The sequence below is a fragment of the Rhinatrema bivittatum genome, chromosome 2, assembly GCF_901001135.1.
Source record: "Rhinatrema bivittatum chromosome 2, aRhiBiv1.1, whole genome shotgun sequence".
Lineage (NCBI taxonomy): Eukaryota > Metazoa > Chordata > Amphibia > Gymnophiona > Rhinatrematidae > Rhinatrema > Rhinatrema bivittatum.
The window spans coordinates 585,136,558-585,153,301 of record NC_042616.1 but is presented as its reverse complement, the minus strand read 5'-3'; the positions used below and the strand labels follow the sequence as shown (position 1 = coordinate 585,153,301).

Sequence of the window (16,744 nt, the reverse complement as noted above, 5' to 3'; positions counted from 1 at the left end):
TCTCTTCCCACCCACCTTTTCTTCCCACTCACTCCCAGATCTTTTCCTCTCACTCCTCCAATCCCATCTCTCACTCACCCATTCTCGTCCCATTCACTCACTCCTTCCATCCCAACTAATTCACTCACTTCTCTTCCCTCCCACTCACTCCCCTCTTATTTTCCTTTAGAGTCACAATCTCCCAATCCTTCATTTTCTTTGGCCCTTGGGCAGTTCATTTTCCGGCACTGCCACTGGATGTCATCATTTAGCAGCGGCACATCCACTGGGATTTTCCTGCAGGGTGGGACCTAGGAATCCTCTAGGACAGTGGTTCTCAACCTTTTTTCGGCCGGGACACACCTGGCAGATGGTTCTCACATGCGTGACACACTGAACATGTGACCGTCACGGGACAAAATGTAAATATACATTCTGCATCCTCAGGAACCACGTTGACCCCCAAAAATGGGTGCAGAGCAGAACTAGGGCATTACCCGTACAGCTCACCATACAAAAAAGATATTCTGGATCTGATGACATCTCAGTAAAAGCAAAACAAACTCTCTTTACTGGCAGGCACAATACCCCTCCTTATGAAAAGACAGTAATTTACCACTACAAATATTTACCACCTCCTATTGGGAAAACAGAGCAAGCCAAGCTGCTATAGATACCCACTTAGAAATAATTGTAAAACTATATTAATAAATGTTACAAAACAGCTGATGAACAGAATAACATCCAACAATTAAAAACTCATAAAAATTAATAAAAATTGTCTAAATATCAAAATATTTCAAAACAGCAGACACATCACACAATACCCAATAATTAAAATGGCAGTCAATCAAGAAAAATAAACTTCAAAAGCCACCTTTACTTACCCTCTCCAGCAACTCTCCTACTCCTTTCCCTTGCAGACCAATAGCACTCACTAGAAGCAGCAGTGGCTGCTGAAGCTATGTCCTCACAGTCCTCTTCCATAAGGCCCACAACCAGTGACAACCAGTCTCTGTCTCACACAGACTAGTAACTTCCCTAACTAGTATCTCTTCCTCACACACACATAACCAGTCACCTCCCTGACCAGTCTTTGTCTCAAACACACAAAACACACCAGTCACCTCCCTGACCAGTCTCTCTCAATCACACACATGCTCTGTCACTTACATACAATCTCACACATATTCTGTCATTTACAACCACACACACTGCCACTCATGCACCCATTTTACCACACACACACTGCCACTCATGCACCCATTGTACCACACACACAAGCTCTCACTCATGCACCCAGGCACCCATTCTACCACACGCACACAAAGCTGCCACTCACGCACTCAGGCACCCATTCTACAACAGGCACACAAGCTCTCACTCATGCAACCAGGCATGCATTCCAACACAAACACACACACACACACAGCTGCCACTCACGCACCCAGGCACCCATTCTACCACACTCACACACAAGCTCTCACTCATGCACCCAATTCTACCACAGGCACACAATCTCTCACTCATGCACCCATTCTACCACAGGCACACAAGCTCTCACTCATGCACCCAGGCACCCATTCTACCACACTCACACACAAGCTCTCACTCATGCACCCATTCTACCACAGGCACACAATCTCTCACTCATGCACCCATTCTACCACAGGCACACAATCTCTCACTCATGCACCCATTCTACCACAGGCACACAATCTCACATGGAGCTTCTTCTCGTTGTTTGGCCCAATAAGCCTGGCCTCCACTTCTCAGCTGCCTCTGGCCTGACCTCTCATGGTGCACAGGGTCTCTACATCTTCAGCCGCCGGCAATGGTGCACAGCATCTCTACGTTCTTCGGCCACGCTGACGTCGGCGCGCAGCGTCTCTTCATTCTTCGGCCCCGCTGGCCTCGGCTTGCAGCGTCTCTTCTTTCTTTGGCCCCGCTGGCGTCGGGGCGCAGGTCTCTTCATTCTTCGGCCCCGCTGGCGTCGGGGCGCAGGTCTCTTCATTTTTCGGCCCCGCTGACGTCGGAGCACAGGTCTCTTGATTTTTTGGCCCCGCTGGCGTCGGAGCGCAGGTTTCTCCACTCTTCAGCCACCGCCGGCGGCGCGTGTCTCTTCATTCTTTGACCCCGCTGGCGTCAGCGCGCAGGTCTCTTCATTTTTCGGCCCTGCTAGCGTCGGGGCGCAGGTCTCTCCGCTCTTCAGCCGCCGGCAGCGGCGCACAGCGTCCTTTCTTTCTTCGGTCCCGCCGGCCTGGCCTCCAGCGGTGGCGCGCAGCATCTCTCCATTCTTCAGCCCCGCCCCTGGGGAGAAGGGAACCACAAGCAGGGCAGTGGAACACCGGGAGCCGCGACACACCTGCCGGTGCTTGGCGACACACTGGTGTGTCGCGACACACCGGTTGAGAACCACTGCTCTAGGATGTCATCATTTGGTAGTTCCACTGCTTGCCAAGGTAGTCTTTCTGCCCATGAAATGTGGGAACCCCACAGGCATATTATCATCCCATGCCCACCAACATCTGAATGAAAGGTCAGTAGGTCACAGCAAAGGTATTACTGGGGGACAAGTCATGTTACCTCAAAGTTTCCCGTCTAAGGCCTCACCCTGCCTAAAGATTGAGCCACCTCAGATTGTGAAGTCAAAGGAACAATAGATAAAGATTTTAGAATTAAGTACTTTATTATTGATCTTGGAGGTATGTTTTGGATCACTGACTTGCTGAAATATTCAACCTTTTTAGCTTCAATTTCTTCACTGATTATGGGGCATTAGTTTCTAGGATACATTGATATGTAGTTGAGTCCATGCCTCCTTCCACTCACACAATAATTTATATTTGAGTTACTTCCAACACACATCCAGTGTGGTGAATAATACAATAATAATTATTAACTCACATGACATAAAAGTAAAATAAACAAAACCACATTTAAAATTGGTCTTATGAATATGCTCCGCTTAAAAATAGGCCTTTACTTGACTCCTGAACATCTTTAAATCTGTCTCAGCTCACAATTCAGATGGCAGGTGCTACATACGAAAATGCCCCAGCCTGAGTGCTTTGCAGCTTCTGATCCTTTGTGGCTGACAATGACAACAAATTTGCTTCTGAAGATCTTAACCTCCAACCCAGGTTATATATTTTCCAGAGAACATGGATCTTCCACATGTAAAAGCTAATGAACTATCACAATGATCTTAAAGTGTATCTGTACCCAAATAAAATAGTAATTCTGTATTAAACACTGCAAAAAGATGCTGTGTTTTAACTTTGTACCATGTAAATGTTTCAGCTTCTGGTCACTGAAACACAGAACTTGACCAGAAGTGCCTAAACGTTTGTGCACAACTCTATATGCATAATACTTAAACTGTGTATTAATTTTAAGATTTTTTTTAAATCATTTTAGATCTTGACTAATCAAAGAGATCCTTGTTTTAAATATGAGACTGTAAATAAACTATATTCTAAGAAATAAACCCTTACAGATTTGTAGAAATATTTCCTACAGATACACAAATATGGGTTTTATTCTCTTCCTGGAGACCACCACCCCAAATATATTTACCTCTGCTTAGAGAAGAAGTCAGTGCAGCTGGGCCTACCTTTTGCAACTTTGTTCCTATTATACGCTGGGAAAACAATTTTCCTCTTATAAAAAATGATGGATGCTGGGCCTTGTCATTTCCTCTCTTTCTGCTCTTTTATATTCTATTCACATGGTGCTTGAAAGAACTATATGGACAGAGACTGCAAGGCTACCATTCTGGCAGTCTTTTATGCAAATTAAAAAAAAAAAAAGAGAGAGTACTACTTATAAAATTATTATAAAAGTGCTTTTGCATAATCTACTACACAACTAGGCTCATTTCACACACACTTCATATCTTCTCTCACACTGTGCTACCTGCACCCACAAAGTACACACACAATTATACTTCTATACTCCTATTAATTCATCTTGCTTACAGACCACTAAACCTCTGAGAAAAGACATACATCATACTTACTTACTTATTTATTTAACATCTCTTCTATACCGATGTCCGTTCGCACATCGCATCGGTTTACAATAAAACGAAAACTTTTGGGCGGAGCCCTTATATATAACAGATACACTAGTGAACTAGGTATAATATAATTAACTTTTGGGAGGAGCCCTTACAAATAACAAACATCAATGGGTAGATGCAATGAACTGTAACTATAACTGTAACTATAACTATACATATATACATGATAGTGCACAGTACAAAATCAGCAGGCATAAGGCGTTCACAACAAGAAATCAGGTAAAACAAGCAATACACATTTTACTGAAAATATTTCAATACCTTTTGCTTTAAATTTTTTGAGGCCTTTTCGGATGAGCTGGGGACAGGAGGATACATATTTTGGTATATGCCATGCTCAGCTACATTTCTGATGACAAGCACTAAATTGAAACCTTAAGAGGTCAGCAGGGCTTCTTATGTTATACATTATTTTCCCAGTTGGGTGATGGATGTGCTGAATCTAGTGTCTTGTAAGGATTGAAATATATGAAGACACACTCTGCATATAAGAACAGGACTTCTAGGAATATGCTGTGTGGACCCCTGCAGGGTAAGGGTGGTAAGTAATGAACCCTTCTGTGGGGCAGATGAGTGGCTCCTTACCACTCCCCTTAACTTCTGCTGGTTTAAGTTGATGTGTTCAATACTGTTTGGCATTCTAGGTTCAAATCCTGCTTATCACACCATAACTCCTTTTGACTATGGGCGCCACTGTCTTCCTCTTGCTTGGGTATCAATTCCATTGTAAGTTCTTATGGGCAAAAACTCTATTTTAGGGCATTATGTAAGTTCCAAAATAAAATTAAAATGTAAACGAAAGCAATGCAGGGTTGAATACTGAAAACTTTACTTTGACAGAAAGGCCAATGCTATACCCTGAGGGGAAGGACAGCTGTCATTCAATAATCTATTACAGGGGTTCCCAACCTTTTTGGGAGAGTGAACCCCTTTTCAATTTCCAAAATTTTCACAGACCCCCACGTCTCCCTTTCATTTTTGCCTGCAGTATGCATGCCATATATAAGAAAAGTGATTAATGTAATAAAAAATTCTATGCACACCAGGCTCATTCATAAATATAAGAACATAAGAAGTTGCCATACTGGGTAGACAAAGGGTCCATCAATACCAGCATCCTATTTCCAACAGTGGCCAAGCCAGGTCACAAATACCTGGCAGGATCCTAAGGGGTAGACAGTTTCCAAGGTGCTTGTGTCAAGAATAAGCAGTGGATATCTGAAACTCCACCTTAACAACGATCTATAGACTTTTTCTCCAGAAACTTGTTCAAACAGTTTTTAAGTGCAGCTATACTAATAGCTTTCACCACATCCTCTGGCAACAAATTCCAGAGTTTAATTGTGTGTCGAGTAAAAAAATATTTTCTCTTATTAGGTTAAAATGCATTACTAGGTCTTTGTACTTTTCAAAAGAGTAAACTGATTAAAGTTTACCCATTCCATCCTGCTCATTTTATAGACCTCAGCTATCTTCTCCAAGCTGAAGAGTCCTAACCTCTTTAGTCTTTTTATATAGGAGAATTGCTCCATCCCCTTTGTCATTTAGGTCGCCACTCTCTGTACCTTTTCTAATTCTGCTATATCTTTCTTCCGATGCAATGACCACAACTGCACATAATACTTAAGATGAGGTTGCATCATGGCGGTACAGAGGCGTTATGATATTCTCTGTTTTATTCTCCATTCCTTTCCTAATAATCCCCAGCATTCTATTTGCTTTCTTGGCTGCTGCTGTACACCGAGCAGAATATTTCAATATAATTTCAACAATGACACCTATATCCTTTTCCTGAGTGGTGACTCCTATTGTGGAACCTTGCATTTTGTAGCTATAATTTGGGTTACTTTTCCCTAAGTGCCTCACTTTGCACTTGTCCACATTAAATGTCATTTTCCATTTGCATGCCGCCTCCCAGTTTTGCAATGTCTCACAATCTCCTTGTGATTTAACAATTTCAGTAACTGTGTGGCATCCACAAATTTGATCACTTCACTTGTTATTCCCATTTCCAGGTCATTTATAAATGCATTAAAAAGCAGTGGTCCTGGAACAGTTTCCTGGGGCACTCCACAATTCACCTTCTTCCATTGGGAAAATTTACCATTTAGCCCTATTAACCAGTTGGCAATCCACAATAGGACACTGCGTCCTATCCCATGACTTTTTAATTTCCAAAGAAGTCTCTCATGAGACCAAAATTATTCAAGTGCATTAATCAATGAAAATTCTTCTATATAGGAATGGGACAGAATCCCAATATAAAATCTGCATTTCAAGCTCTACAATACCCTGCATACATAGAAACTCCCCCATTGAAATTTGTAGAGCAGAACAAGGGCACTTCCCCTTATTCACCATAAAAAAAAAAAAAATCAAATTCTGGTGTCACCTTATTATCAATAACACAAACTCTCTCCACTACCAGGAACATTTTATAATATAAAATCCTGCAAAAAATGAACTTGGGTCCTAAAGGAAGCCTGCCATACCCTAACACTCTAACGGCCAGACTCAAAATAGTAACACTCCTACCTATGAAAAGGCAAAACTGGAAATATTACAACAGGCCCTAAAACACCAAAACATCTCCTGTTAGGAAAAATGAACAAGCCCAGCTGCTGTGGTCCCTATAAAGAAACTACATGCTTGCAGAACACCTCACTTAAGTCACACATATAAAACACACAGACCCTTGCCAAATACAAAATAAAGAGACTAAAAATATAAATACAAATGCGCAGACAAAAACTGAACTGTGAACTGGAAACTGCAGTGCAACAATGGAAAAACAAAAACATCACATTCTCATAAAACATCAAACAATACAATCAAGAAATATAAAATATCAATAGTAAAATCATATTAATAAAACATGCTTGGTCCTCTCCCATTCACACAAACTCTCACACCCTCATTCGGGCCTCTTCCTCTATTTCCTGGAGTCTGTAGGGGGGGGGGGGGCCCATGGCCTCCTCCTCTCTCATGCTGCTAGCAGCTTGGAATGTAGTGATGGCAGGCCAGAGGCATTTTTCAGTCTTCATTGCCAGCGGAATGGATGCGCCAGTAGCCTGTCGGGCCTCCTTCCATCTTCAGCTACCGGTGGGATAGGTGCGCAGGTGGCCTGTCGGGCTTTTTCATTTGCAGCACGGGCTTTCTTCTCAGAAGGATGGGGGGATAGAAGAGGTAGCAGATTCCGATCACTTCCTGCAGACCTACTGTTATGGTTTGGTGGACCCCTAGGGATCCATGAACCACAGATTAGGAATCACTGATCTAGAAGTTCAACCTTTCAAGGCCAGCAGTTCTTCATGGCGAGCATTGTGGGTATTGTTTGGACTCTAACAAAACCTTTTCCATTGCTGCTTGATTCTATTTCTTCATTATATGCTATAGAGACAGGTCATATAAGTGTTTGAAAAGATTTTTAAATCAGGCAGGGCTATGACTGAAGTGTGGGTAAACTTTATTGGCTTGTTATTACATAGTGCTCACATCATTCCTTGGGCATGCTCGGTATGCTTTTTCTACCAAATTCCAATTGCTGCTGACATCAGAGTAGATGTCAGCAGCAAACAAAAATCTATTTTAATAAAGCAGATAATGCATTACTACTCGTGGAAGGAATCCTGCATATAATGTATAATAAGTTAAATTGTGAGGACTTTGCTTGCCTTTTTTTTTTCTCTCACAGAAAACATCTATTCGGGCATCTTTCTATCATACTTTACTTGATTTTGATCAAACAAGGATTTAAACTGCCAGGGAACGGAAAGTCTTGAATGCTCATCATATTCTTCTGAGGATAGGTTATCGTGGAGATGGTTGTTTTCAATGTCTAGTTTTTGCAAATTTCTTGTGTAGAGATGGGAAACATTCTTAGGAGTGTCAATACATCTACCTGTCAACTAGATTCTATTCTATCAATAACTGCTAAAATTCTCTCTCAAGAATTCTCTTTTTTAGCTTATGTCATGAATTCTTCACTGTCAGATGGGGATCTGCGTCAAAATATCAGGGCTGAGCAGGCTGGTGCAAGCTAATCCCCTAACAGTAGCAATACAGGACTTGAAGGTCTTATGCCTGTCCAACAACCTTCTCCTTCTCCTGCAGGTTCTGGTGGCCAGCAGGACTTCTGCAGCAGGGACAAGGCAGGCCGTGGTCAGGGCAGGCAGCATTCAGACAGAGCAATGTCCAGGCAGCATTCAGGGCAGGCAGAGATTAGGCACAGTAAGGGCAGAAGTTAGTTTGGGTCAGTTACAAAAAGATCAGTCTGAGGAAGGCTGACTGGGAGACAAGGCAAAGCAGGATAGGGAAACAAGGCAGGGTGGAGAGGCAAGGCTAGGAACACACTGGCAAGAACAAGGTAAAACAAACAAGAGGGTACAAGGTAAACTGGAATTGGGAGTACAAGACAGGGTACAGGTAGGTTAGATAGGCCTCCAAGAGGCCTAGATAAGACAAGGGCAAAACAAGAAATAAGTGACAGGATAGGCCACCTGGAGACCTAGACAGGACAAGGGCAAAGAATACATATACAAGAAGGGCCATTGAGAGGCCCAGATAGGACAAGAACAAGGCACGGGACAAGCTAGGCCACCGGGAGCCCTAGAGGAAACAGGAGGGTCCACTGTGAGACCCACAGGAAAATAGACAAACAAACAGGAACATGATAACAAGCCCACAATGGGAACAAGAACAAAGCAAGGCAAGAAGGCCTCTAACAGGTCAAACAGGAAGACAAATAAGTGCAAGGATGACCAGAAAAAAAGGAGTAGAGGTGACTTGATGATGCGGCCCCGAACTAAGAATGGGAAGATTATATGGAGCTGGCTTTGCTGTTTCATGCAGCCTTCAAGGCAGAGGTTAGAGTCGGATTGCATGTGGCCCACCGAGGACCCCTGTTGGCAGGGGGGATGCCTAGCAGCCAGTATCATGATATAGAATCTAAAAGAGGCTGTGGTAACATCAATTAAACAAGGGGAGTTAATTCCCAATGTTATTGAACAAATGTTATTGAACATTACCGTCCCATTTTCCAATTTGTCATTAAGAAAAATGGTTGAAAAGATTATTATAGCCAACTTAATTTCACAACAAAAGCACACGTTTCACATCCCTGTCAACTGAATTTCTGTCCTGGCTAAGGACTAAAAATAGCTATATTAGCATTGATTGACAGTATCCAGATGCACATAGACAGAGGCTTGATCTGTCCATGGCATGTGTCACTCTCAGTCATGTGTTTCTTTTAGGATGGTCAGGGGATACTGATCCATATGGCAAGCTTTATAAGTAGTTTAGCTTATTATTAATGTATTATCTTGTGGATGCATTCCCCAATGTGAATCTTGGGGAAACAACATATATCTTGGGGACATCAACATTCAGCCTTCTTCTAGATTTGGGCTTGTTTCCAGTTCTGTTTAACATCTATTTGGCACCCCTAGCAGAACTTACACCAGGCCAAAGCTCTGGATATGAGCTACATGCTATTTTCCACATCTTTTTATTTATTTATTTTTATTTATTAATTTCTATACCGGCTTTCACGACCAAAGGTTGCATCAAGTCGGTTTACATTTAACAAGTCGTGTAATAAACATAGAACTAGGGTAATTGAACTGGTGCAGAAAATAATAGTTACAATGAACAAGGAAATTACCAACTGGGATAGGAGGAAAAAAGAGAAAAGGGACAGGAATATTTACATGGTAAAACGCATTTACAGTGAATATTTACATAGTATGCAATAAAGGATTTGTGTCAAGAGGATAAGAACATAAGAACATAAGAAAATGCCATACTGGGTCAGACCAAGGGTCCATCAAGCCCAGCATCCTGTTTCCAACAGTGGCCAATCCAGGCCATAAGAACCTGGCAAGTACCCAAAAACTAAGTCTATTCCATGTAACCATTGCTAATGGCAGTGGCTATTCTCTAAGTGAACTTAATAGCAGGTAATGGACTTCTCCTCCAAGAACTTATCCAATCCTTTTTTAAACACAGCTATACTAACTGCACGAACCACATTCTCTGGCAACAAATTCCAGAGTTTAATTGTGCGTTGAGTAAAAAAGAACTTTCTCCGATTAGTTTTAAATGTGCCCCATGCTAACTTCATGGAGTGTCCCCTAGTCCTTCTACTATCCGAAAGAGTAAATAACCGATTCACATCTACCCGTTCTAGACCTCTCATGATTTTAAACACCTCTATCATATCCCCCCTCAGTCGTCTCTTCTCCAAGCTGAAAAGTCCTAACCTCTTTAGTCTTTCCTCATAGGGGAGTTGTTCCATTCCCCTTATCATTTTGGTAGCCCTTCTCTGTACCTTCTCCATCGCAATTATATCTTTTTTTAGATGCGGCGACCAGAATTGTACACAGTATTCAAGGTGCGGTCTCACCATGGAGTGATACAGAGGCATTATGACATTTTCCGTTTTATTCATCATTCCTTTTCTAATAATTCCCAACATTCTGTTTGCTTTTTTGACTGCCGCAGCACACTGAACCGACGATTTCAATGTGTTATCCACTATGACACCTAGATCTCTTTCTTGGGTTGTAGCACCTAATATGGAACCCAACATCGTGTAATTATAGCATGGGTTATTTTTCCCTATATGCATCACCTTGCACTTATCCACATTAAATTTCATCTGCCATTTGGATGCCCAATTTTCCAGTCTCACAAGGTCTTCCTGCAATTTATCACAAATTTGCAGATGACACAATTTTGTGTCATCTGCAAATTTGATTATCTCACTTGTCGTATTTCTTTCCAGATCATTTATAAATATATTGAACAGTAAGGGTCCCAACACAGAACCCTGAGGTACTCCACTGTCCACTCCCTTCCACTGAGAAAATTGCCCATTTAATCCTACTCTCTGTTTCCTGTCTTTTAGCCAGTTTGCAATCCACGAAAGGACATCGCCACCTATCCCATGACTTTTTACTTTTCCTAGAAGCCTCTCATGAGGAACTTTGTCAAACGCCTTCTGAAAATCCAAGTATACTATATCTACCGGTTCACCTTTATCCACATGTTTATTAACTCCTTCAAAAAAGTGAAGCAGATTTGTGAGGCAAGACTTGCCCTGGGTAAAGCCATGCTGACTTTGTTCCATTAAACCATGTCTTTCTATATGTTCTGTGATTTTGATGTTTATAACACTTTCCACTATTTTTCCTGGCACTGAAGTCAGGCTAACCGGTCTGTAGTTTCCCGGATCGCCCCTGGAGCCCTTTTTAAATATTGGGGTTACATTTGCTATCCTCCAGTCTTCAGGTACAATGGATGATTTTAATGATAAGTTACAAATTTTTACTAATAGGTCTGAAATTTCATTTTTTAGTTCCTTCAGAACTCTGGGGTGTATACCATCCGGTCCAGGTGATTTTCTACTCTTCAGTTTGTCAATCAGGCTAAATCTTGGTCCATCTGGAGAGCATCCAGAGGGTGGGAATGCTAAATAAACAGTTGCTAAGTACCTGACTAATCCAGCATAAATTACAATTAAATCCAACCAAGTCAAAGGCTGTATGGATTAGCCATTGTACTAGATGCCTCACTGCTCCTCCTATTTCAGGAATTTGTATTACATTTGGTTACCAATTTGGGCATTAGGTTAGATCTGTCAGCCCAGATCTCAGTGGTAGTACTGTGACTCTTGTTTAGGAAAATTTGTCAACTAAGGCCTTTTCTGGAAAAGGAGGATCTTGCCACCACTATTCGTTTGCTGATAACAATCAACTGGAATACTGCAATTATTCCAAAATATTAGGACATTGTGAGGTATAATCTAAAACATCTTTAACTACTGCAAAACACTGCAGTGAAGTTGTTGGTAAATCCAATAGAGATCATGTCTCTTGATTTTATGAGACCTTCTCTAGCACCCACTTGCAAATAGAATCCAGTTTAGATCTTGAGTCTTGTTTATAAATGTCTTAATCAGACTGTGCCAGAGTATCTTTCAGTGTTACATGTATGCTATGCACCTGCTAGAGCACTAAGATCATTGCAACAACTGATGTGAAGTTTATCATACGTGGGTTGCCCCAAGAATGAATCGTCTAACATCTGGAGAGGTAAATAAATCCAGGCAGATGACAGTGAAAAGTGAAGCTGGACATCTTCCACCTATGCCAACTACCTTCCCCTCAGATTGAGCTCTTGGGTGCTGATGGCCAGCAAGCCATGACAAATAAAAGTAGCTCCTGATAAAAGGAAAAAGTTAGAAGCCTTGAACAGAGTGGAGTACTTGAACACAGCAGGAAACCAGTAATATGAAAGAGGTCAAGCAAGAACACTGAAAACAAGGACTGGAGATGTTGAAGTCTTCTAGATTCAAATAACTGGAACAGAGCCAGAATACAAGGACCAAGAAGTAGGACCATGCTTTGGTCTGACTGACCAAAAGTCAGAGTATAAATACTTGACTAGGAAGGAAACAAAAAGGCCACTGTGGGGGAAATGAGGGGCAAAAAGCTTGGAGACAAGCTTTTTATAGACCACTTTTTAGCACCTTTTGTTCCCCTTATCACTTCATACGTAAAAGATTCGTCTGACATGATAATTTTTTTAGAACATCTTGATATTGACACCACAAATTTGAAGATGGCCACCTTGGACGTGGAAGCTCTATACACATCTATTCCTCAAGATGAAGCTATAGAGATTGCTGAAATATTTCTTGAAAAACGTCCCAAACCGCACAGGATTCCAAGTTCATTTTTATTACAGTTACTGACAATTGCCTTGAAGAAGAATTTTTTCGCCTACAATCGTCAATTTTACCAACAGATTTGTGGCACCGCCATGGGGGCCACCATGGCCCCCGACCTGGCAAATTTATATATGGATTTTTTTGAGTCACAATGGTTAAGCAATCACCCCTTTCAACAACAACTAATAACGTGGAAGCGGTATATAGACGACATTTTCATTTTGTGGAGAGGGGATGAAGATTCTTTCAGAGCATTTACATTGTGGTTGAATTCCTGTAATTCAAGTTTGAAGTTTACGTCTCACATTGAATCGGTTTCTATTACCTTTTTGGATATACAAATTACTTTGATCGAAGGCAAATTTGTGACATCACTCTACCGCAAGACTGTAAGCTCTAATACTTATTTACACTATTCTAGTGCCCATCCAATAAGTTTGAAGACTAACCTACCTGTAAGTCAATTTATTAGAGCCCGGCGTCTCTGTACCACCACAGCTGATTTTGAATAACAATCAATGATTTTACAGGATTGGTTTTTGGCTCGCGGCTATCCACGTAAATGCATACGAAGAGCTTACCATTGAGCCAAATATTGCCATCGTGAATGGCTGTTCCTTCCACGATCAGCTGAGACTGAGTCGCGTCACACTTGTGTTCTTCCGTTTTCATCATTTGCCTTGGAAATACGCTACTCAATTTTGAGAAATTGGCATGTATTACAATTGCATGAGATTTTTCAAACTCCCCCCCGCATTACTTTTTCACGGGCCACCAATTTAAGACATGCTCTGGTAAGATCAGACAGTTCTTTGGACCCCACTCCACTTATGTCTTCTACAGGTTCACATCAACCCTGTCAAAATTGCTCTGTTTGCACTTCGTCTATGAATATTCAACACAGTTTTTCCATAAGGTCTGGATATAAGATTTTTTTAAAACACACTACTACCTGTAATTCTTTGATGGTGGTTTACCTAATACAATGTCCATGCCATCTTCTTTATATTGGAAAGACAAAAAGGACATTAAAAACAAGGATGATAGAACATCGATCAAATATTAAAAATAAAAGAGAAGATGAACCTCTTGTGACACACTGTATAGAACACAATCACACATTCTCTGATTTGCTTTTTTGTGGAATTGATCATATCCCACTACATTGGCATGGCGGTAATCGAGAACGTCTGCTTTTACAGTCAGAACAACATTGGATTTTTCGCCTGAATACTGTTATTCCGATGGGACTCAATGCAGAATTGGACTTGTATTCTTTCCTTGGATAAACAAAGAAACTTGACTATCACCACTGCCTATCTTGATGGATTTCGTAAGACAAGACGTCATGAATAATTGGCGTAATTAATGACATCACATAATCTCGAACGTTTAAAGAGACGTGAGGTTTGGCTTCTTCCCTTCCTCCTCCTTGTTCCGGTTGTTGAGACGCGAAGTCTGGATAAATTGGTAGCTGGCTTAATCTAAAGATGAGTATAAGTTTTTCCTACCTTCTTTGGGATAGAGTTTTTTTCAATGCTTTATTTATTGTTACTATAGGATAAAGACTCATGTCTATATGTCCTTTATATGCCCCTGAAGAAGCTTATGGGTGAAACACTGGCCGTGTTGGGCTGCGATATATTCAAGTACTGATGCTTAAGAGTCTATCTTGATTGACGGAGGACATTTTAAGAAAAAAATAAAAAATTTCTGATAAAAAATTATTTTTGAAATTAAATAAAACTACAAAGAAGGCGAATGATTGAAAAGACCGGTTGGTGTCTCTATATAAAAAAGTCACACAACGTCAGGCTTGCTGACGCCTTCTATAGCCATTATCTTTAATTTGATTTGGTTCCACTTTTATTGTTGACAGACAATAGATAGTCCAAGCAGCTCACAGTATCAATGGCAATGGATCTTCATAACTGTTGCTGGTAACTTCTTTATCAATTTCTAAACTGTCTTGCACCAGGTGTTTGACCTTCACATAGTATGCCCGTAATGCGGAACTTGCTTCCCCAGGATCTTCACATAGGGGAAACAATCTTTCACAAAAAAAAAACAAAAAAAAAAACCAAACCAAACTGAAAGCCTGGCTCTTTCAGCAGACATTCTGGTTCTATGGGAAAATGCCTTGATGAATCAGGCCCTAAGTTAGCCAGACAGGTGACCCCCACCGCAGAAAACACAAATCTTGTCTCTCCCTTTAATGACTAACTTTACAGTTGGATTAAAAAGATAACTGGCTAAGTGGCAGCTGCTGATCACACCTGTACATTCAAACAGTGCCACCTGGCCGGCTAAATATGAACTTAAGTGGCTAACGGGTACTGAATGTCAGGCCGACGATTTTGAGGGCATGGTTTATATTGTGTCCAACAGGGCATTGCTATACTGGAGAGAGAAGGTTAGCTTGGAATCTGTTTATTTTTTGTTATGTATGTGCTTGGGGTTATTGTTCTAGGGGGAGGGAATTATGGTTGTACTGTAGTCTGCTTTTAGTTACATGGATCAATTCTGTATTTTGCTTCTCTGTTGTGATTTTATTCTTCACTGTTTTAATTCACAGCATAAGGTGGGACATCAAATGGAAATTATTGGCCTAGTCACCTCTATTCTGTCTCCCAAGGAACTGCATTTCAAACTCAGGAAAGCAAGACAGATATTCAACCCCTCTTTCCTAATTATTTTTTTTCTCAGACTCATTGATGGCCTCCAAACAGGTGAATCGACCCCTATTATTAACAGCTAGTGAGGTACTTGATTTTACATCATATCAATATCAATGAAAGATCAGTACTTTTTTTTTTTTTGGGGGGGTGGGGGGAGGGGGAAACAATTCAGATCTTTTTTTTCTTATACCATTTTAAACAGAAGCTAATGCTGCCAAAATACAAACAGTAGCAACATCTTTCTTTATATGCTTTCTGGTTTTAGGGGCATTGGGGTTTCAAGAATTAAATGTTATGGTCCCCTCTAACCATTATATAAATGAAAGGGCAACTTCATTTCACACTGCTTCACTGGCAGAAGGCTTCCATGCCCTTTGTGGTAACACTGCAAATATACTATACAGACACCAAAGAAAAGGTATAATAATAAAAATAAAACATTTACATGTACCGTTTTACAGAATCAACTATGGTATATCATAACGTCATTCTACATTTTGTTTTTTAATTTAAAAAACAATCTAAGAAAATGCCTACATATTAAAGCCATTTTAATAAGTGAAGAAAGCATAGTTATATTTTCTGAAGAAGAAAGGTTACATTTTCACTGCTTTTGCTCAGTATTAGAGTGCAGAACATTTAAAAGTAATAAGGCTATTAAAATAATGGCCACTATAAAAGCTTACTAATAATACAAAATACATTAGCTCTTAACAGTAGGAGCTGAAGGACAGAAGTCATAATTGCTCTACAGCTGATCGATTCTGGGATTACTGTATGTGATGTAAAACTGAAGTGCATTAAATTTAAAAGTGTGTGTGTGTGTGTGTGTATATATACCAGAGAAAAGTTTAGCAAAAACCTATACACAGATTTCACTTGCCTGGTGATATCTTCAGACAGCTGTGCAGGGTCTGGCGGATAGAATTTGACATTGAAGGAAAACTGCCAAGCTCCACCTGCAAAGAAAGTGCCAAGTTAGAGCAAGGAGTTGCAGATTTGCAAAAAATGTACACAAATGAGAAAACAAATACAGCTTCAGTAACAGCAGAAGAAAAGCAATACATTGGGCAATGTTTTAAGTCAAACATTTTGGACTTGATTTATCAAGGTTGACCCTTAGCAACATTGCGTGGAAAATTGTTTCTTATTTACAGAAATCCAGAGCACAAAAGTTATAGTAGTTTGGCAGTGAATATCAGAAAATGTGATGCCCATAGAGCCGGTGAGTTAAGACAAATTCTTACCATAGGCAACAAGTCGGTGGTA

The 16,744-nt window shown here is 40.7% G+C and overlaps 1 protein-coding gene across 17 annotated transcripts in view; it reads right to left on the bottom strand.

Annotated features, from left to right (window-relative positions):
• Positions 1 to 16,744, bottom strand: part of EPB41L3 (erythrocyte membrane protein band 4.1 like 3) — a 459,693-nt gene that overhangs the window by 133,851 nt on the left and 309,098 nt on the right. For all 17 annotated transcript variants that reach the window (XM_029591057.1, XM_029591046.1, XM_029591044.1 and 14 more), the window contains exon 6: positions 16,359 to 16,434. In XM_029591057.1, the coding sequence (XP_029446917.1) occupies positions 16,359 to 16,434 (76 nt within the window). The remainder of the gene's footprint in view (positions 1 to 16,358; positions 16,435 to 16,744) is intronic.